Source organism: Sminthopsis crassicaudata, chromosome 2, assembly GCF_048593235.1.
Source record: "Sminthopsis crassicaudata isolate SCR6 chromosome 2, ASM4859323v1, whole genome shotgun sequence".
Lineage (NCBI taxonomy): Eukaryota > Metazoa > Chordata > Mammalia > Dasyuromorphia > Dasyuridae > Sminthopsis > Sminthopsis crassicaudata.
Genome location: NC_133618.1, coordinates 353833784 through 353857419, shown reverse-complemented (window position 1 = coordinate 353857419; position 23636 = coordinate 353833784). Strand labels below are relative to the sequence as shown.

General features: G+C 39.6%; 1 protein-coding gene across 2 annotated transcripts in view; it reads right to left on the bottom strand.

The window, feature by feature from the left end:
* Nucleotides 1–12254, bottom strand: part of JAG2 (jagged canonical Notch ligand 2) — a 148092-nt gene extending 135838 nt beyond the window's left edge. The window contains exons 1-2 of one of the 2 annotated variants that reach the window (XM_074290817.1): nt 11796–12254; nt 10586–10936 (exon numbers count right to left, since the gene is read on the bottom strand). In XM_074290817.1, coding sequence (XP_074146918.1) covers nt 10586–10936; nt 11796–11864 — 420 coding nt within the window. In that variant the 5' untranslated portion in view covers nt 11865–12254. The remainder of the gene's footprint in view (nt 1–10585; nt 10937–11795) is intronic. The other variant, XM_074290818.1, reaches the window with a different exon arrangement.
* Nucleotides 12255–23636: the final 11382 nt, after the last annotated feature.

Sequence of the window (23636 nt, the reverse complement as noted above, 5' to 3'; positions counted from 1 at the left end):
CCCTGCCTAACAACTCCCCATTTTTATCAATCCATATATTTATTAGAAGACTTACAAGTTGCATTTGTCCAAAAATCACACACAGAGATGCTAAGACATGAAAATGTCATCTTGGAAGGGCCTATCCTCAATCTTTTGTACTCTATCTTATAGTAAGTTCCAAAAAACAAGACATAGGTTTGAATTTTATTCTATTTTATTTGAATTTTTTTTAACTTACTATACACCTTTATGATTTTACATACATCCTTTCCCCATCAAGGCCAGAATTCTTAATCTTTTCAATTCTCAAGATTTCCAACATATTTATCAGTTCTTCCAAATAAGTTGGCTCAACTTTGATGATATTTTTAAAATATTAGAAAGATAAGGGAGAAAAGGCCCCAAGGAAGAAAATAAAAGGTCAAGATAAAGTTTTCCCTTACCCATTGTGAAGCTAGGAATGGTTTCAAAACACTTCCTACAGCACTACCAGAACAAGCTGTCTTTAAGGTCTAATCCCCATGCACCAGGAATCCAAGTCAAATCTAAACCAAACACTTCATCCTGCCTTCTATTCCACTTTCAACTAGTAAGTAACGAGAGACCCAGTATAGCCAAAACTACATTCCTGGTACAGTTACTGGAAAAAGATAAAAATCACTACCAGTGACCCTTTGGAATATCATGGCAAAAAAAAAAAATGGCTGCCTGGAGAAATTCATCAATATCATACTCCAGATCCACAATAATATGCTTGCATTTGTTTTGGGTACTATATGATGCTCTTGAGCTTTCTCAGTCACCATGGAATGAAGCAGGACTGCGTGGGAGGCTGTTCACATCTTTTTAGCACATTTATTGCCTCAGGAAAAAAAAAAAAAAGCTACAAGCCAAGACTAAAGTGGAGGTAAAGTTGGTACTCAATTTTTTTTTTTCTCAGATGACTGCAATCAATGTAGCTTCTAAGGCTGAGAAGCAAGAAAATATGGATTCATTCTCTATCACTTTGCTAATTTGGGCCTAAAAATTAACACTCAAAAAGCAGATGTTCTCCATCAGCCAGCACCACATTAGCCATACATGGAATAATTGTTACAGCAAATACAGAGACTGAATGCGTGAGAAAGTTCACTTATTTTTTGGCAGTATACTTTCCAGGGACATACATAAAGACGACAAGGTTAAATCATTAATTGCCAGATCTAGTTCAGTGTTTGGGAAGCTTCAAAGGAAGAACTTGGGAGGGACAAGAGGTAATAGGTTGTCTACGAAATTGAAAATCTACAGAGTTGCTATGCTGATCTCATTGTTGTGAGCCTGTGAAAACTGGACAGTCTATCAGTACCATGGCCGGAAACTGAATTACTTCTACTTGAACTGTCTTAGGAAGATTCTGAAGATCACCTGGCAAAAAAGGACACTAAGGTTTTTTTTTGGAGCTGAACTGCCAAGAATTCAAGAACTACTGAAGAAAGTGCAACTCCAATGGACTGGCTATACTGCTGAATAACTTTTGCCTAAAAAATTATTTTATAGAGAACATACACAAGGCAAGTGCTCACATGGAGGTCAGAAGTGATGCAAGGATACTTTCAAGGTCTATTTGGAAGAACTTTGGAACCAGTTGTGAGACATGGAAGACACTGGCATAAGACTGCACAATGTGGCATTCCCATCAAAAATTTATGGTGCTCTATAAGCAAAGAGGAATTGCGATAGCTCAAAAGAAATATGAGTTATGCAAATTTAAAGACACACATAGACACACACACACACACATATATATATATATATATATATATATACACACACACGCATACACACACACACACACACACACACACACACACACACACACACACACTCTCCAAATGTTTATCTGGACTATTTGTGCCCTACCTGTAGTAGCTCAAATGGGTCTGATTAGCCACACTGTGTCTTGATCCCAACAAAGTAATGTCATTTTAGTCCTCTTCAAGCAAGAACACAATCTTTATCACAGATCCTGGGGCTTAAGCCTAAACCTCTGTAGGAAAATAAAAAAAGCCCAATACCCTATCTACCAGATTGTTACTGAAAGCATATAAGAAAACCCAATAGAGCATTTGTGAGCCATAATGAATTGTTTTTCTGACAATATTGAGAAAGTTCCCTGAAAAACACAATACACAGAATCCAGAATTTCAGCTTTTAGCATTCTCCATACAAGGACATAGATTATAATTGTCAAAGTTGGAAGAAGGCTTAATCAAGTACCTGAATATTTTTGAGTGAGGACAAACCCATCCTCTCTGTCACTGGACAGCTCTTAGGGTTAGGAAGTCCTTCCATGTATTGGAACTGAAATTACTGCTTCTCTGTAGATTTTGACCCAATGCCAAATATGTATAGTTTTGCTAAATTCTAAATTCAAGCAGAATAAGTCTAATAGTCTTTTAAAATGAAAGTTCTTCTCAATTGTACTTCCCCTTAAGGCTTTACTTCTTCATTCTAAACATCTTCAATAACATATCCTCATATTGCCTCATCTCAGTATCTGTACATCCTGACTACCTTACTTTGGGCATGTTCCAAGTAATCTATTTAATCTCTTTATACCAAGTCTCTTTACACATGTTCACACATGGAAGGAGGAAGGGAGGGAGGAAGGAAGGAAGAAATTAAACAATATAGGCACAAGTATACAAAGAAAAGTCTATTTCTCCAAGAAGTCCATACTCACAGAATATTACTGCTGGAAAGGGATCCTGAAAACCATATACTCATTCATTTTTAAAAAGAAAATAATTCCTGGAGTAAATATTTATCCAAAATCACACATATAATCACACATATTCAGCCAGCCATAATTCAAATTCAAGTCATCTATATTCTAAATCAATTGCTCTTTTCACTCCATCACATTTGTTTCAGTTTTTCTGACCATGCTTCAAGGCCACACACAGCACCTTGCCACAAGGTCACAAGTAGCCTTCTGTATAGATTTCCAAACAGATCTCGAACTTCTGGGCTCGACATTACATGCCAAGACACAATCTTATATTCCATTATATCCTACACACACACACACACACACACCACACAGTCCCTCAGCAGGATCTACAGACCTAGCCCAAGTGTTTAAAGAATGAAATACAACTTGTTCTCATTTTTAATACTGTCTCCCTCACTCCAAGCAAAGGCTATCCCACATTTCATTCATTTAGTTAGCATATTTATAAGAAATGTTAAACATATTGGGACAGCTAGGTGGCACAGTGGATAGAGCACCAGCCCTGAAGTCAGGACCTGGATTAGAGTTCAAATCTGATTTCAGACACTTAACACTTCCTAGCTGTGTGACCCTGGGCAAGTCACTTAACCCCAATTGCCTCAGCAAACAAATAAAATAGAAATGTTAAACATATGCAGAGGTCCAGAACTAAGGAAAACCAAGGTTTGAACAAGTCACAGTTCTTTCATTTAAGGAGTTAATGGTCTATTGGGAGAGAAAACACAGACATAACAATATGAGGTAAGTTCATTGCAGAATTTCTAGTAAGTGCTTTATGAGATCAGAGAGGGTCATCATTTACAACATGGAAGGATAGGAGAGGAGAGACCATGTGAGACTTTGTGAAAAGAAATAGGAACATTTAATCTCTTTCCTGAAGGAGGTGTTATTTGAATTAGGCAAAGAGAGAAAGGGAATGTATTCCAGGACAAGGAACATGTAAGCACAAGTACAAATGCAGGAAAGCACAAGACGAAGAGAATAAGTAGCCCAGTTTACTAATTTTGTATTAGAACATCATGGAAGGCCAAGAAAATGGTGACAATATTGAAGGAAATAATGGGCAGAAGGAAAAGCAAGATTAAAAGGAAAGATAAGCTTTGCAGGCTAAGTTTGAAGTGAACATGGAAAAGTCTTCAAGGAAGATAGAGGTGTAATATGAAAGCTAGAAGAGAGGTCAGAGCTAGAATTCATATAGAATTGATAGTTGAGTTCATGAAAATAAATGAGATTGCCAAGGAAAAAAGTATAAAAATAACCTTAAAAATCCTGAGAACTGTCTGAGAATGGACCCTTGGGGAATATATAGGTCAGGAAGAGAATAAGAAACAGCAAAATTCTGTGATACCACCACCAACCCCAGCAGGAGCAGAGTTAAATACCCATAGGAAAGAGTCCACCCATCTACCCACTTAAATAGATACATTTAAAGGTTATAAATAGCAATTTTAAGACAGAGGAGAGTAATAGAAATTGCCATCAAAAAACTGAGCTCCACCTTCCTGCCTCATGTTTTCAGGACCAAGGATGAGACAAGTGGAGCCCAGTACATAAAATGGGGGAAAGCAAGAAGAATTAAATCCCGGGACACAGAAAGAAAGGTATGTCTGGTATTATAGATGGGGTTTCAAGAAGAACCTGTAACATTAAGAAAAAAAATGATAGGGGTCTAGGGACAGCAGGCAAAGAACTCTAAAATATCTTTGTATTGTGGAGCATTTTACACTAAAAAGCTACAGCTAATAAATTCCACTTCCTCCATGAAGGCTTCCCACATAATCTAGCCAACAATGACCTTTTCTTTCTATAGCCCTAGGACTTTCAGAATATCTATCTATCTATCTATATATCTACATATTTATACATATATTTATATACACACATATGTATACATACACACTCTCTCTACATACTTTTAAATGTCTTATACTTAGTCTGCTCCTTAATCTCAAGCTAGGCCACCCTTCAATTATGTTCAAAGAATCACGTCTTCCCAAACTATGAATGCTTTAAGAATTGCTTCTCTTGTCTCCTGAGATGCTCAAGTACAGAAACTATTCCTGCTCCAACCCTGTTCTTTAAATACCATAACTGTAGAAATGGGATCAGGTTCCTCTTTCTGTATCCCTCACAGCATACTGAATTAGATATGTTCATTTGCTTTATCTAACTCCTAATCTACCAGGGTAGGGAAAACCACACAAATACAAATCTCAGCCTACCTTGTGTTGTAACCATAAAAGAAGTACCATAAAATGCTATACAATAAAAAAAAATGTTTGATCTAACCTCCAACACAGTCTTTCTGAGCTAGAAATGCTCCTAGGGATGAGCTGAAGCCCTGAAGTTCCAGCCCCAAGTTCTAAAATGCTCTTGGGGAGCAAGTCAGGACAACAGAAGGCAAATATCATTATGCTTCTAGCTAATAAGACAGGAGAAACAGAGACTTAACTCTGCTGGGAGAGTGGGGGCAGGGAAAAGAACAGTTAAAGGGGAAGGAGGAAAAAGGGGTGATTTGAAATACCCAAGGCCCACCCACAAACACCAATCAGATTAAAAAGTATCCAACACAGAAAGCTATGGAAGGAGGATAACACCCAAAGCTTGCCATGGACTAAAAACTAGAAGTAAATTCACATTACCAAGTCTATTCCTTTTACTTTATAAATGGTCAAACACAGGGTATGAGAGAAAATGGGACTTATTCAAGGTCAAAGCACAGACACCTGAAAGTAGAATTTGCATCCTAATGAAAGTCAGTGAGTTCATGATCTTTAGGCCCGATCTGCCCACACAAATTTTGGGGAGATCAAAAGTCCTTGGTTTAATCAATATGCAAATCAAAGTCAATATAGATTCTGCCAACAAAAGTTCAAAGAAACAAGGGGAAAAAAACCAACCTACCAAGCCCAGTATTTCTTCTGGGCCTAGTTTTCTTATTGTCAGGGCTGGACCTGGCTACCCTCTGTATTTGGTAAAAATTTCTTCCCAAAAACAATTTTTATAAATGTATAAGATTATACAATTTTATAATTTTTTTCAAAAAATTATTTTGCAAGATCATGGAATTTGGAAATAGAAGGGATTTATCTAGTCAACCACCTAATTGAGGCCTAGAAAGAGGAAGGGGATTGGCTTTGGCTAAGTATCAGAACTGGGGTCAACCCAGATTGTCTGATTTTAAATCCATTTTTTTCCCCTAAACAGTGCTATTATCTTATTATTAACAAGTTTTGAAAATTATGGCACCTCCCCTCTAAATAGACACCCTTCATTCAATTCTCAGAAGATGTAAGGATGCTAGGCTCCTCAATCACATTTCATGACCAGTACAACTTTTTTACTGCCTGCCCACTTCACCTGGTAGTTACCAAACCACCCTGATTAACTTCCTACTTAAATGCCAACTCTTCAACAGGTAAATCCCCTGGTTTGGGGTCACTGAAGAACCATTAAGTGAGACCCTCAAATAGTGGGGAAGGAAGAAACAGAAGCAGTTAAAAAAAAAAAGTCTGCCAGCCACATTCCTCTGGCTGCTCCCTTCGCTTTGTTTCTGCCAACTGTGGGCAAAAAATATATCCTAAGGTAGTGATTTTAAAACACTTTTGGCTTCAACCCAAATGCATCATGCAAGTACAGATGACAGGCTCACAATGCAAGTCTGAACGGGCCTGCTGGGATATTCACTGCAAGGACTTTTTTGGGGTATGTGTGTGTGTGTGTGTGTGTGTTTTAACTGCCCTGTTTATGGTATCTTTGTAAAGTGGGGGAGGTGCCTATCTTATTAACATTCATTTCACAAGTGGCTCTAAGCTCTTCAGTTCCTAGATGCAATTTTCTTTGGGGCAGCATTCTGCTTTGCCCCAGACTCTACTTTGGGAAAAGTAGGAAAAGTTCAAACTATCTGTCTAAAGCCCATCCCAACAACTAATGCAGCATAATTTTTCCCAAAGGGGAAGTAAAGGAGAAATGTTCCTATCCCCAAAGCAAGCTCCAGAGGAGAGCTTGGTGAAATAGAAAAAGTATCACTGGAAATTAGAGGGCTAAATACAGGCTCTGTTCTCACTGGTAGAGTCATGTCCCTCCATCTATAAAGGGGGTAAACTAGATCAGTCCCATGGTCCCTTTCCTAGCTAAATGTTAAGATACCATGACTTCTCTGATCCACATTCTAGAAAATTCATGATGTGGTAGAGGTTCACAAAAATCACAAATCTTTGGCGAAGCCTGGACTCCAGTCCATGAGCCAGCATCCCCATCAGGCTTCAGATATCTTTGGTTCTTACAACATAGGGGGGGTATCCTGTTAAAGTGGGGACATATGCCCAAACCTGCCCAGACTATCCAAATATAAATGTGTAGCTCTGCCCTGAATCTGCACCTTCCTCATTCATGGTATGGCCCACCCCTGCACTGTCCCTGCTGACAGGAGGGAACTTACAGTTCTTTTCATGTCATGACTAGTGCTTCTCAAGAATCTCTTAGCCAAGAACTGTTCCCGTCTCAACCTTTATTTTGCAGCCCCAAATCACTGAATAAAGGTCATCCCTTTGCTGAGAAAGAGAACAGAATCCATGGTGTGTCCTTGAATTCAGGCAGGCTAGAAGGGATGGCGAGCGAGAAACACCAAGGGTTGCTGTTTGTACCTGGTTTGGCTGAGAACTGAACTAAACTTTAACTATTTGTCTCTTGCCTCCCTTTCTTTCTCAGTCTACACACTACAGCTATGGAATGTATTCTGGAAAGGAGAAATATCCTAATAACAGGATCAAAATAATCACAGAAGAAGATTTCAATTCACTAAGACTCCCTTGCCCTCTCTTTTTGGTGAAGGTGAAAAGTGTAATAGAGGGTAATGTAGGGGCCTAAAACAAGCCCTAAATTTACAACCAGAAGATATCTGGTTGAACTTCTGACTATTTTTGTCCTTAAGCATGTAACTTTAGTCCTCTAGATCTTGAGTAACTCTTTTGCCCAATAAGAAGTTTGTGTACATCATCTCTGAAGTCTCCTCCAATACAGGATGGATCCTGTATCATAAAAATTAGCATCAGAAAACCCAAGTTCTAACCATAGTCTACTTCCCATGTTACCCAGGACAAGGCATTTAACATATCATAATTTCATTTTCCTTACTTGCAAAATGAACCAATAATCTCTGCACTAAACATAGGGTTGTCATGGGGGAAATACTTTATAAAACTGAAAACACTACAAGAACGGGAAATTTGGATTTTCATCATCATCACTTCTCAAGGCAACCAATTTCATCTTGGAACATCAACTAAAATCTACCTCTTAGGAATTTCCTGATTCTGCAATGTGGGGCCAAAATAAGAATAAGTCTTCTCTATGACAAATGCTTTCAAGTATCTGAAAGGCATATCCATCTTATGAGAATAGGATTAGAGTTGGCTTTTGTTATAGGGACAATGTTCTGAGTTTCAAGAGGTGAAATTCTACTGAGGGAGATTCCAGGGCCAAACAAATATCTAAGCTAAGCTATTCCTGAAGCTCCTTCTGTCTGTAGCCTCTTAAGAATTCATAAGGGGAAAAAGAAAAACAACTTCCTATCTCTTCTTCCATCATACATACTCCTCCATCTCTTCAGGCCTCCTGGAGTCAAGGCAGAACCTTTCAGAACCTTAGCCTACCATCTTTTCTTTATAAAAGAAAAAGCTATTAGATAGATAACAGGCTGCTGACTAGCATTTAGTCTCAAAGGTGATCATACAAAAAAAAAATCACAAACTCATAAAAGACTTTAGATACCAGCCACTCCAAACTATACATGAAAAGGAATTCCTTAAATCTATCTTTTAACTCCTTAACACACAGCCCCACATCATTTCCCTTCTCAGAAATTTGAAGTCTCCTTATTGCCTCCAAGCTAATAAGCAAAAACTCCTCAGGTTTTCTAGATTCTCCACAAACAGGCTCCCACCTATCTCTCCAGATGCTTCTTTGCCTACACATACCATTTCTGGTCCTGCCAGGCAGGGCTCTTGTTTATCTTCATAAAGAGTCTTTCCTTCATTCCAGCCTCCACATGTTCTTTTATGTGATTCACTCTCCTCTTTTACTATGCATCCAAATGCTATCCATTTTTCCCCCCAAGGTCCAGCTTAAGAACTACCTGCCAGGAAAGTTTCCCTTCCCACCCATCCTACAATGACTTCTCCTTTCTCCAAGCAGTGCCAGTGCCTTTCTAGGACATCCTTGGCCTTTAAGACAAGTCATTTATTTTTTTTCAGTTATAAGTCCCCAACTTCCATAACTAAATCATTAAGTGCTTCAAAAACAGGGATTATTTCTCATTCAAATGTTGAATTAATTTCACAAAAATAGCCTAGGATTCAATAAGTCTTGTAATCTAGTTCATCCTGCTTTTAGGCAGAATTTCACTTAACCAACAATAGGGACCCTGATCTTACTCCAGTCATAAATATCTACAGTGCTTCTCTTAAAAACAGGTTTCAGGTTCTGAAAAGTCCTATTACCATTAAGTTCATCTTGATATACAGCCTAAGTCTTGGTATGCTGTGTTTCCTCCTACATCAGTTAACATTTAACTCCTCCATCAAAATTGTTGTTGGTCATTGGGCCATCTACAATTCATCCCTAGACTTCTATGAATAAAAGGATCCAGCTCAGAACATACATACTGGACAGAGAAATCTTTACCAATATTCACAGTTCTCCCCCCTTATGGATAACAATCTTTATGCTAAGATACTTGCAGACTCTTTTCATAGATTTAGAGCAAAAGAAGGTCTAGTTCAATCTTCTTACATTTTACAGATAGGAAAATTAGGTCCAAATAGTAAAAGGGCTTTGCCCAAAGTCACATAGGCTTAACTGGATACCTTAGAATTGAAATTGGTTAGATCCTTTGACTCTTAAATCTAATGTTCTTTCCACTACACTGCAGTTGCCTCTTGGGATGAGGGCAGCCCTCATGCCTTCCAGCTCTTGAAGGCCAAGGATGTAGCTAATTAGCCTTAACTGTGATCTCTTAGACACTTCGTGGAAGGAGAGAGAAGCTTTAGGGAAATTAAAAGCTCCTTCAGTCTCAGACCAGGTGGGCCTACTTATCCTTCCCCTATAAATAAAAATACTAAATCTTATATAAGTACACAGTTGACTACCATGGGCCTGAAGGAATAATTTGTCTAATCTAGATTAGAACCAGAGAATTTTTCTAGTCTCCTTCCTATCAGAACAACAGAATCCAATCTCTATTCCCCTCCTGAAGTTATCCCAAATGTACCACCTCATTCTTCCAGAAGCTACTTCGTTAAACAAGAAAGTTGTAAAATTTACTGAAAATTTATTAAACACCTATTGTATGTGAGGTTCTGTGGTAGGACCTTGGCTTCAAGAGGACAACCAAGAATACAGTGCACTAGCCAAGGCTTGGAAAGCTATTTCTACCACAAACTAACTAACTAAAACTAACACAACAAGCAATTGGCCTCCTGCGCTGGAATGGATTCCTAAATCTGCCCGGAGACTCAAGTGAGACCGATTTATACTATCACCCCTCTATAATCTCTAAAGGAAATCAGGTGCCAGGGATATACCCACAACCCTCTCCTCTCCCAATACAGATACACTCGAACATGCACATACATGCAAACACCCACTCTCACCCCCTCCCTTCGGGCAAGCACACGTGCTTGAGTGCAACCCCACCTAGAAGCCCGGGGAAGGGACTGCCTTAGTGGATATTTCCCAATAGGGAACCCTCCTGCAGCCCCAGGGGGCAGGGAGAGTAAGCCCGAGATTTCTCCCTCTTCCCACCCCGAGAGAATGAGACAGAACTCTTACCGGCCACGCATATTGGAAAGGGATAACCACCCGGCCCCTATCTCTGCTGCCCCTGTCCTGATGGCCGCTCCTGCCGGTGTTGCTACCACCGCTCAAGGAAAAAGTATTCCCACCGAGCACGGGCGTGGCTCCGTGGCCGTAGCTGCAGGGCCCCGTAGGCGTTACTTTGGTCTGATATTCCTTGAGACAGACACGAACGTACGTATCACACTCATCTCGGCCGCAGGTCCAGCCCGATCCTGTGGGCCATGCAGTCCGGTTGCTGTCGCAGCAGTTGCCGTTCTGGAGCTCCCCGTTCACGTTTTTCACAGAGCTCAGCTGCAGCTCGAAATATCCCATGGGTTGCGCCGCCTAAAAATAAGACACAAAGAGGGGAGGAGAGGGAAGACCAAATGGTGGGGGCTGGAGCCAGAGGGCGTCCGAGGTTCGCTAGGGGCATCACCCAGCTCTAGCCTCAGTCTTTACGGCATCAGAGAAGCCATGGGCCTTTGCAGGTGGCCTTGGAGAAGAGGGGTATTAGAGCGGGGGCGTAGAGTAAAAGAAGCTGGGAGCGGGGAGAGTAGGCTAGCGGCGGGGGAGGCATTGCAGCCGCCTGAGAAAGCCATGGCCACCACTGCGGAGAAGAGATAACGCGCAGGGCGGACTCAGTATCCCTGGAGTCTGCAATCCAGCGCCCAGATTTGGGAAGGGTACACCACGCGCGCATAACCAGTCCCGGAACAAATAAGCCAGAGACTCAGTCCAGGCTTCAAATCCGCAACACCGAACTGTGAGGTTGCCCTAAGCCTCTGAGGAGCAGCGGCCTCCATCCCTGGTGTCCCAAAGCGGCGTCTGGCGGGCTGCCCCGCACGCTCCAGGGCTTTGCAAACAAACAGCAAGGGTGGTTCTGGTTTTGTTTTTAAAGTTACGAGGAAAAAAGCAAGGCAAAAGACCGTCCAGTTTTGGCCGCCCACAGCCATGCCCGGGGGCTTAAGAAAAGTAAAGAGCAAAAGGCGCTCTTACCACCGGGAACCCTAACTTCTCGCCTCATACTCCCCTCTTTTTCTCGGGCCCCTCCCTGTAAAGGGCCAGGAAACGCTTAAGGCTGCAAAGAAGAAGACGCTCCAGTTCCCTGGGGCTGGCAGGCGCCCATACCCCCTCCCCTCCCGCTGCACTGCAATGCAGGGGGCTGCAGGAATCCTTTTCCCAAGAAGTCCGCCGGGCCCCTTACCTGAACCCAAATGGTGAGGAAAAGCAGCCCCAGGCGAGTTGCCGCCATCCGCCGGCTTTGCTCCAGCATTGCAGTGGCCACCTTAGCCTCCTCCTTCGCCGCCCCTCTGGGCGCCCGCCTTCTCTGCTGTTGGTGTGACTGTTGTTATTGGTGCTGCCACTGCAGCCGCAGCCGCTGCCGCCGCCTGAACAGGAGCGGCCCGCTGAACCTGAGCCGCGTTTTCAATCGGGAGCAAGCGCGGAGCTCAGGGCCATGCAACCTCTGCTTCAATTCAGCAGCTCAGGCTGTAGGCATTATAACCCGCTGTGCAGGTCTGTTGGGGGTCCCTGCCTGACGCCTCTCTGAGTGCAGCTGAGCACATTAGCCGCCGGAGCTGTTCTGGCTCTTTGCTCAGGCTCTATCTAGCTCCCGGTGCACACTGGCTGCTTAGCTGCCGCATGTAGCTTCCAGCCTCTCCCTGTGCGCCCTTTCTCCCCCTTCACTGACACCCTACAAGTTCGGGAGCCCAGACTGACAGCTCGCTCACCCATTCCAAGCAGAGTCCTGATACCTGCATATTCATGAGAGGGTGGGGCCTCAAGATTAGGCAGCAGGTGGGCGGGCGGACGGGCGGGAGTGAGCTAGGGGCTGGGCTGGGGGGCTCCAGTCCTCGTTTTAAAGAACTGCGGAGAGAGACACAGTCTTAGCTGCAGACTCGGATGAGATGGCAGAGGTTCCAGGAGTCGCTCGGATCTAACTTCCCAGCTACGCAGCACTGAGGCCCAGCCAGCCGAGTCTGAGCCCTGGTCCCAATTGAAGGCTAGATGAGGTTGGAGGGGTCTTAGGATAGAGATGGGAAGGTGATTGGCGATAAGACAAGCCCAGGGCTGAGATCAGAATTGAACTTTATAGCAAATCCACCTCCTCCCACAGTTTCTGAAAGGATAGAGTAGTGAACAATATTGTACATGACCAAGAAGACCAGATTTCAAACTCAACCTCAGACACTTAACTGGTTGTGTGACACAGGGCAAGACATTTAAACCCCATACCTCAGTTTTCTCATCTGTAAAATGAATATAATAATAGCATTTAACTATTGTGAGTATAAAAGAAGGGATTGTATTTGAAAAGTGTTTTGCAAACTTTAAAGCACTTGAGAATGGAAACTAAAGAAGTTTCTTCATAAATGTAAAATAGCATTTTATTCTAGACATCCCATGTACAAATTTAATGCCTTTTGAATTCTTGGTCATCACTATCACAGATTTAGATCATGTATTCTAACCATTCTCTGCATTCCTGATTTCATAATTGTCTTTTCAAATTACCATTACCACATCATCACCACCATCACTAACATCTCCCATTATCACTTTCACTATAATCATTTCAATATCATCTCCACTATCACCTTCATCATCATCAATAAACACACCTAAAGTGTGCTTTCCTATGTCAAGGATTACATTTGTATACAATTACCATATAAGGTACCATTACTCATAATGTTGATTACTTACCCCAACCCTACTACGTTTTGTTCTCCATTAAAAATTACTACAGTTGCCAGAGGAGATAGAGCCTAGACCTATGATTCCACTGGAGTAAGGAATTCTTGCATGGGGAAATTCTCTTTTCCAGTTAGTCAAAAAGAGTTGTCTAGATCCATAAAAGGTTAAATTATTTAACTTGTCCAGGGTCTCATGGCTTTGAACTTAGGTCTTCCTAGCTCTGTTTACTTTGTTTACTCTGCCATGTTGCCTCTTATACATACTATATAGATTTGTCATATTTAATTTTATTTCTTCAACATTAGAAGTACTTAACTGATAGTGTGAGATGCCCTGGAAGATCAGGTGTTGTTGTTGTTTGTCCTTTGTTCTCAAAGAGGACCATCACATCAGGGAGGTGATGCCATGACATACAAATAAAATGGATTTAAGTGAGGGAGGGCTGTGCAAGGTCACCTGCATCACAATCAGGAAAACTGGAGATAGCCCAGTGTACAGATCTGTTTGACTGAAGTCACACACCCTTTCAGTGATTAAGACTAGTTAGAAATGAAAAAGTTATTTGTTCAATCCTGTTGGCCCCCCCTTTTTTCTTTTGGTTAAAGATGTTTCCCCATCAGGATTTTCCATAAGGATTTGTATTTTTAAAATAATTGGTACACACAAATCACTCTTCACAACCATCCCAGTCCAAGAGCTTGGCCTTTTTGAGCCTCAGTGGCAATTTGGTAGAGACCATGGTTGTCCTGCTTGATGTCACAAAATAGGAATAGTACAACTATCCACAATTAATCAATATTTATTAAGCACCTTATATCCTTCAGGTACTAGAGATACAAAAGAAAGCTTTTAAGGAGTTTACATTCCACAAGAGGGAAACAGCATGTATGTGTATGAATAAATATAGAACATGAAAAGTCAAGAAAGATATGAAACAAAAGCTGGATGGATCAGGAATTTCACTTGAACTGAGTTTTGAATGCCATATTTGTTGATTGCCAGTGTTATTTGATTATATTTTAAAAATAGCAGCTCCAAGATTCAACTTGGTCTGTCTTGTCAATGTTAGAGGTAGGTAGTAAAAATAATATGCCTGTGTAACAAATGAGAAAAACTAATAGAGAGGTAAAGGGCCACACAGCTAGTCAATATTTGAACCCATACAGCCTATGTAGATTCTCAGAACTAGACTACATCTCCCCTTCAGAATTCTAGGGACCAGTTGTAATTCTCTAAAGTCATTGTTTTAAATCCCTACTAGTGGAGAATCTTTTAGCCAGCTAGCCTTGAGTTTGTATTTGTTTCAGAAAGCTAGTTTGGGAGCAGTTAGTATAGAACATCCCTCCAAAGTCCATGTTCTGTAAACAAAAGAGCTGAAGAAAATAGGCTCAAGCTCATGGAACAAATCAAGTAGGAGAAAATCCTTTTCCATTCTTGAAAGGCTCAAGTATTTTAACCTTTCACACCTGTCTTGGTGTCATGAATATGATGTAGAGCCTTGAATCTAGTTTGTCCTAGTCTCCCAATGATATAGACATTGCTACCAGCTGATCTAGAGATTAGGACACCAATGGGAAAATGGAGCTAATGCTGTCCAAGATGTATAATCACTAGGACATTGAGGCCTAATACCTCTGTAATCTTCAGAGCTGGCAACATAGTTCTCTGATCAAAAGCAGAAGTTGGGGGAGGTGATTGAAACAAAGCTGAGACTTCTCCACCCAAACTTCACACTCACTCCAATTCCTAATCGTGTCCCTTTCTCAACTCAAATTTTAAAAAGAAAGAACAAGTAAGAATGAGTAAAACAGAGAAGAGAGAGAAGTTTCTCCAACTGAAGAGAGAAATGCACAAGTGTAGCTGAAACCTCAAGCTAGATTCTAAAGAATGTTAAGAAACTTTCTTGGCTGGGACTGATGACATGAAAGAGAAAATAAAGAATTCAGGAGGGGCCATCCCATGAAGGTCTTCAGTGATAGACTAGGAAGTATAGATAACTTTGGTGAACTTGAATATCATGAAGTTTTGTTTTCGTTTGTTATATCCACCTATCAAAATGTGAATTTCCTAAATTCAAGGGCCCCATTTATAAACCTTTACTTTCCCTTTCTCTATTACAACAAAGGCTCTAATTCCCTAATAGATGTGGTTTTAAAAAGTTTAATTGAATGGGGAGCCACTAAGGCAGGAGTTCTTAACCTTTTTATGACACAGATCCTCTTGAAGTCTGTTTTAAAATTAATGAAATAAAATATGAAGAATTACAAAGGAAACTAATTATATTGAAAGAGAAGTATAAATAGTTTTTAAAAACAAGTTCATGGCCCTCAAATTTAGAATCCCTGCTGTAAAGGTTTTTAAGGAAATTTGCATATTAGGAAGATTACTTTTGCAGCTGTGTGCTAAATTAATTGGAAAAGGGCGAAACCACGGGCAGAGAAGATAATTAGGAACTTGATGAAACAGTTCAGGTGTGAGGTAAGGAAGTCTTAACTTCATATCTGGAGGAGGCAGCTAGGTGGCAGCTAGGTGGCAGCTAGGTGGCAGCTAGGTGGCGAAGTGGATAGAGGACCAGCCTTGAATTCAGGAGGACCCGAGTTCAAATCTGGTCTCAGACACTTAACACTTCCTAGCTGTGTGACCCTGGGCAAGACACTTAACCCCAGCCTCAAAAAAAAAAACCAAAAAAAAAAAAAAAAAAAAAAACCCTTAGTATCTGGACTGTGGAGATGGATGTATGAAACCATGTTGTTCAGCTCTCATTTACAGAGGGGAAGCCTACAAACCTGAAAGCTGATTCAGTGGTTCACTAAAAGAGTTAGTCTTTTGGCTTCAAATTAAATAAAGTATATTTACCATAGTGTTTCTTAGCCAAGAGCACTTTTGGGACTGGATGGATTTGGAAAAAAGAAAAAGAACGACATTAAAGAAGATGCTAAAATTTCAAGCCTAGGGCCTTGGATTACCATACTTTTGACTTTAGTTCTTTTCCTATATGATGAAGAATCAGCCTCTAAATCCATCTTCCTTAGTAATTAGATCTAACTCCTGACCCAGTACTGGATGAGATCTATATACTAGGTCAGCAATAATTAAAGACTGGGCAGTATGGTGGAAAATACCCTGATTGGGAGATTAAGAAATTTGGATTTAAATTTTAGTTTTTCCATTAACTCCTATTTACCCTAGTCATTTCTTTCTCTCTGGACTTCAATTTCCTCATTTCTACAATGGAAACGTTAGAATATCTAACTAAGAAATTCTAATCTCCCTCCTACGTTGCAGTCACACATCTCCAACTGCCTGCTTCATATTCTCCACATGGACATTATACATATATCTCAAAACTGATTTCCAAAAAAATAATTCATTTCCTCTCTAGACCTGTTCTTTCTCCAAATAACTATAATTCTTTTGTGAGTACTACCATCTTTTCATTAATAGAAGTTGAAAACCTTAGAATCATTTTTGACTCTTCCTTCTCACTCCTCATACTGAATTGTCAAGTGTTATAGATTCTGTGTGTCTCCTCAGTTTTCCCCCTTTGCTCACATAGCTACCATTCTATTACAGGCCTGAATCATCTTTCACCCGAGCTATTATATTTGCCTTGGAATTGGTCTTTCTACTTCTGGTCTCTTCCTTCTTCTAACCAACTGTTAAATACATAGCAAAATAATCTTAGGAAAGTACAGAGCTGACCATGGACCTCCTGTGATCAAGAAATTTCAGAGGTAGATTTAGCCTTAAACTTCCAGGAATAGAATAGGTTATCCTAAAAAGTAATAATCTTTCCATTTCAGTTAAAGGTGGGATGTTCCTGCCTAAATACAAAATGAACTGGAGAATTACTTGAATGTGTTTTATGAAGTTTAAGACTATTTAGACAATCTGATCTGAAGTGCCAGTTCTGCGAATCAAGAATGCAAGCCACTGAGTTTCTAAGCAGGAAATGATTACAGATATCCCAGAGATATAAACACTATCAATTGTTGGTATCTGAATAATTTTTGCTAGCACCAAAATCCAAATTAACATGTACTCCAGCGGCAAACAAATAGTTAAAATAAAAAAAAACTATAGAATGATAGCCATTCTTTACAACATGCATATTTAAGCATTGTAGTAACTTCTCCTCTCATAAAATAGAATTTATCTTACTTGTATCTTAAGGCCTTGCCCCAAATCGAGGGAATCTTTTTCTTCTCTCTCTGGATTTATAATGGCCCCACCTAGAGTTATTTCAAGAAAATTTCCTTCACCAAAGTTCAGTTTTGGCTCATGTCTAACATCCAAAAGTTCCTCCACCACAGAAGACATGCTAAAAACAAAAAAGACATACAACAAACAAGTACACATCAACAAATACTTAAAACATGAAATAATAATCTATTACAAAAGACTATTAGGAACAACAATAGAAAAAAAGACACCAAAGAGATTTGTGTGATTGTATAGCAGATTTCATTTTCATGTTATTTTGCACCATCTGAGTAGCGACACACTGAAGGTCCATATTTTCTGACCAACCAGGCATACATGACTCATTATCGTACTGATGGTGATTTCCTCGGAGAGAGGTATAGTTGCAAGTAAGCACTTTCCACTGAGATACCAGCTTCTGGACATCTCAGTGACTCTAGCATACCAGTCAAGGTCATTTACTAATGCCAAAGCTGGAAACTACTGTCTCTTGAAATTTCTGCTCAATCATCTATATACAGAGAAACATAAAACAGAAGAGTCAGCTAGAAATTTGAGATTCAGTCTCTGGCAAGTAACACACTCTCTGCCAAGTATTTGCAGCCACCATAGCTGCTTTTAAAGAAGGGGAAGAGGCAGAAAGATCCCTTCTCCTCAATCATTAGAAATCCAAGGAAAAACTGTCAGAGTTCCAGTATTCTCAAAAGAAGGGAATTAAAGAAAGGCAGAGATTTTCTATTCTCCTTTTAAATACTAATAAATAGGCAGCTCTTCCTTACTCATTTGCTAATCTTCTAAGCAACTAAGTGGTACAATGCCAGATCTGAGTTCAAATCCACGCTCAGATACTTACTAGTTGTGACCCCTAGCAAGTCACTTACCCCTGTTTGTCTCAGTTTCTTCATCTGTAAAATGAGCTAGAGAAAAAGATGGCAAACCATTCCAATATTTTTGTATAAAAAAACCCCAAAAGGGTCATGAACAGTTAAACATGACTGAAATGACCAAACAATCACAGTCTTCTGACACAGTCATCAGCCCCAATAACAAGGAGTAAAGAAACAACTTATAAATATCTTTTAGTAAGCAATAGGAAAAAGGAATAGAGTCCATCCCCAGGCATGCTGTGGGGGAATTGACCTTTCCATTCCAAAGCACAAGTTCACGTGAGATTGCTGTATATCATCCCAAAGCTGAAGTACTTTATCAGTAAGCCAGACATTTACCCACAAAGCACACTTGCCTAGCTCTAGAGTGGATAGTGGATAGATAGCTCAGGCCAGCAGAACACTCTTGTAACATTTTATTTAATTATACTTTAATTTGAAGTTGCCTTTCTTTTTGCTTGCTAAAAAAAAAAGTATCAAAATTGCTGCTTTGAATTCTACTAAAACTGTTTCTAGATCTTGTTAGCTACCTAAAAAATTTGCAAAAACCTTTGCAATCATTGCTAAAGATCTCAACAGAAACTAATGGTCAAAAAATTTGGCGATCTTTTCTGAATCTTCTGGCACCATTTGGAGTTTGATTATGTATGTAAATAGCCTTTCAAGGATTTGGTAAAGTCAGTCAACAAATATTTGTTAAATAGTTATATGCTAGGCAATCTGCTAAGCCCTGAGGATACAAAAAAAGGCAAAAAAAAAAAACCAAAACATTTTAATGTGCCCTCAAGGAATTCACATTCTCCCAGGAATGATAGCATGCAAACAACTATGTACAAACAAAATGCATATGGTACAAGTAGAAGGTAATCTCCCAAGAAGGCACTAATAATGGAGAGAGGAGGAAGGGCAGGAGCTGCAGAAGGTAGGATTTAGAGAAGGTTAGGGAAGCCAGGAAGTGTATGTGATGAGGGAGAGCATCCAAGTATAGGAAACATTGAAAAGGGAATAGGAAAATAAAGTGGGTTTCTGTGAGGAACATCAAGGAAACAAATGAAAATGGTGTTGCAGAGTGTGTCAAGAATAGAAATGAAATGCAAAAGGGGGGCAGGTTGTCATAATAATTTGTTTTTCATTTCAAAGAGTACTAACAACATCATAGGGCAATGTCGATATCTTGCTTCTCCCATGAATTGTATTTAAGTAAGACAGTTATACAAAGTCATCAGCTTCACTCTCTCTTCCAGTCAGGCCTGTCATTTACCTCAGTTACTTTCAAGCTGATTTTGCCTACCTGCAGGGACAATTTTTTACCAAAGCCTATGTTAACAGTTTCTTGGAGGCACAGATCTGTAAATAAAAAAGAAAGTTAAATGCTAGGAGGGTCTTTACTGAATATTTTTCTGATACATTTCTCATATCCAATGTATATAAAGAATTGATTAAAAGTCTATTTTTATTTTTTAGTGTTTTAAACATAAATTGGCATTAGATTTTGTTAAAATAACTTTTTTCAGCATATATTGATATAATCATGTAATTTTAATTATTTTAGCTATATAAAAGGGAAGTGTTGTACTGAAATTTCAGAACAAAAAACTGAAGATCTGTATCAATTAAAGAGGCATTAGAAAGCAGACATTTCCTACCTTAGAAATGTGCTCGATTGCATGTGAAGAATCCAAGAACGCAACTTTTATTCAGGGTGTACATAGCATTCATATATACCACTCTAACTACTTCTCTAACAAGCTTCCCAAAGGTGTCTAGGAGGTGGAACTCACTGACTTGAAACTCATCATTCTAAGGCTCATTAAGTGGCTCCCTAAGGGAACAGGCTTTTGAACCAGATGGATTTATCCAAAGGAGACATTTGTCTTTAGATGTCAAATTGTGCAACACCTTCAGGCTCTGATGTGCAACATGTCCAGTCCAGGAAAAGATGGGCCCATGCATTGTAGCCTAACAAGAACAAGACTAGCTGAGCTTCTAGTCCCATGCAGATACTGATTTTTTTTAAAAGCTAGCCCAGCTGAAAAGCAGTGCCACGCCTCTGCTATGGATTTGCTGCCCTGTAGTGACTGTTTTGATGATTATTTGGAAAGAGAAAAGCTGTAGAAGCCCTGTTGTTCTACAGGAGGTGGCTAAGTGGCTCAGGAAAGACCTGAGTTCAAATTCCAGTCTCAGAGACTCACTAGCTGTTTCACCCTGGGTAAATCACTTAATTTCTGTTCACTTTAATCCACTGGAAAAGAAAATAGCAAACCACTGCAATGCTCTTGTCAGGAAGAATCATTGGACGGTATTGGCATGCTGTGGTCATGAAGAGTTGGACACAACTGAATGATTGAATGACAATAAAAAACTGATGTGAATTACTGTGATCATTTGTATCCCTATAAATGAACATCACTTCTACCACACTGTGTCCATCCTTCTCTCACCATTTTTCTGGGTTTATTTGTAAGAGAGTATATCTATGGTTTTGAGGAAAATGTTTTATACTTGCTGTTCTTTATGCTCAAAAAGTTATCAAACTGTGCATACCCTTTGATCCAAAGTGTTACTACTGCGTTTATATCCCAAAGAGATCTTAAAGAAGAGAAAAGGACCCATATGTGCAAAAATGTTTGTGGCAACCCTTTTTGTAGTGGCTAGAAACTGGAAATTGAATGGATGCCCATTAATTGGAGAATGGCTGAATAAATTGTGGTATATGAATGTTATGGAATATTATTGTTCTGTAAGAAATGACCAGCTGATCAATTCTGATTGAATTCAAACCAGTTCCACTTGTTCAATAATGAAGAGAATCAGCTACACCTAGAGAGAGAACTGGACCACAACATAGCACTCCCACTTCTGTTATTGTTTGCTTGCATTTTTGTTTTCCTTCTCAAGATTTTTTACCTTCTTTCTAGATCCACTCTTTCTTGAGCATCAAGATAACTGTATAAATATGTATACATGTATTGTATTTAACATATACTTTAACATGTTTAACATGTAGTTCGCTACCTGCCATCTGGGGAGGGGGTGGGGAAAGGAGGGGAAAAGTTGGAAAAGAAGGATTTGCAAAGGTCAATGTTGAAAAACTACCCATGCATATGCTTTGTAAATAAAAAGCTATAATAAAAAATAAAATAAAAATTAGTTTCTGTTCTTGCTATGCTGTTTGGATAAATGACTCTGCTAAAAAGCTACTTAGAATAAGGCAGTTGTTAAGGGAAAGAAGATTGCTGGAATCTCATTAACTAAGGTTTAAAAAAATCACCACGTATAGAGTTGTCTCTAGAACAATAAAAATAGTAGCAGCCACTCCTTTGGAGACCCAACTTGCCAGCACCACTATCATAGTTGGGTGAGTGAACCCTAAAGGGATATTACAGTTATTAATATAGTCTATTGTGTTGATACTTGTTACTCCTGGCTAAAATGAGACTACTTTGTTAGTGGTCAAGATAGAGAGACTGGGCAGAGTTGTTGCAAATGAAAGACAATTTGAGTCTTCCTAATTCCAGGCCCTTTGCTCTATCCAGTGTGCCACCTAGATGCTCCAAAACTGCATGGTTCTAATAATTACTTTTATATGTTCTGGTTTTATTGTGATTTCACCTTGTTTATATTCTATTATATTGATTTTATTTTTTGTTCTCTTCTTTTTTTATCAGACTGGACAAAGGTTTATCAGTTTTGTACATATCTGTCAGATGCTAGAATTAGAAATATTTTCCCCAATAGGAATTTTCCTATGTCCCTGATTGTGCAGTTCATTACTACTATTCTTTATCCTCCCATGATCAATTTTCCTCCCATCCAAATACATAGGCCCTCAATCTTCTAGGTTTCAGTTGCCTCTAAGAATTCTTATTCCCTTTTTTTCTGAAGTAGGATGTGTGCTTTCTCTTAAAGCACCAAATCTCAGCAAATTATACCCATTGTAATATCCCCATCTATTATTGAAGAGGTCTGGAACTCTGGAGAAGTATACTTGAAACAAGGATACTTACAACAAGGTGTTAACTCATTGGAATTGATGAGATGATGGTTCTTTAGTATATATACATTTAGTATACATATACTTAACTGTTAGGTTCTTACTAAGTGCTAAGTTGGTATTTAACAATTCTCTAGCTCAGAGTTCACACCATTAGTTCAAACAAGCAAATTCATTGGTTGTAAGTAGTTCCCACAAGCCCCTGCAGTACCCACAAGCCCATTCTCTGGGAGGATATAAGGAGCCACCAAGGCTGCCTTCCGGGACATTGAGTTTGGGAGGCAGTCGGGAAGGAACAGTCTAGATTGGGATAAGAACAAGACTTCCTGGGAGAACTTCAGGGATTTGAGATTCTACCTTCGCTCTGGCTAGAGGCTCCAGAAGCCTCCCAAGAAACCTGCTCCTAGAGAAAAGGATTATACAGAAAGGAAACCTCCTCCCAGAGAAGGATTATAATTGAGAGACAATCAGAACACATTACACTTAATATTTAGCATGGTAATGTAAGGGTTCTCTAGTTCACATATATTCAGTATGCTGTAATGATATAATTGTATTAAGGCTCTTCTTCTTCCTGCACTCCTCCACTAAGATCAAGACTGGGTCAGACTGTAAAAAACACAGACTGTGAAGGAGACACACTGAGAAGGAGACAATAAAGACTCTAGACTCTATTCCTGACTATCCTCAAGGTGTCTATCCTGCTGAAATCAAGGCTAATCTGGAAGTCCCTCAGAAAGCTAGCCCAGACATTACATATCATTATAGAATCTCTTTTCCCATTGGGAGCATTCTTCAGTGGGACCTTTTCTCCCTTCATTGCTAGATCACCCTCACTCCTCTCCTCCTGTTTTAATCCCTCCCTTTGACTCCTTTCCTAAATCTCATGTAGACCATCTTTTTCTTAAAAGCTTCCAGGTATTATTGTCCTTTCATTTTCAACCCTTGACTTCATTAGGCCAAATTGAATTTTCTCCTCTCTCTTCTTCTCCCATCTCTTTTTGTATGCCCTCTCATTCTTTGGTTTAGTCACACAAAACAAACAAGCAAATACAAACATTGATTCCCATTAAGATGCAATCGTGTGGGCTTTTAGTTACAACTGTTTGAAACTTATTCTTCCACTATCATTTCTATTTGATTTCTGCTTTCATTTTTGTTTTCTTGTATACTTTTAGAAAGAAATCTATTAAAGGTGTCTTTGTTGTTATCTTATTGTTGTTTTTGTTATCACTATAGGTGTCTTTCTATTTTAGGGTCCACC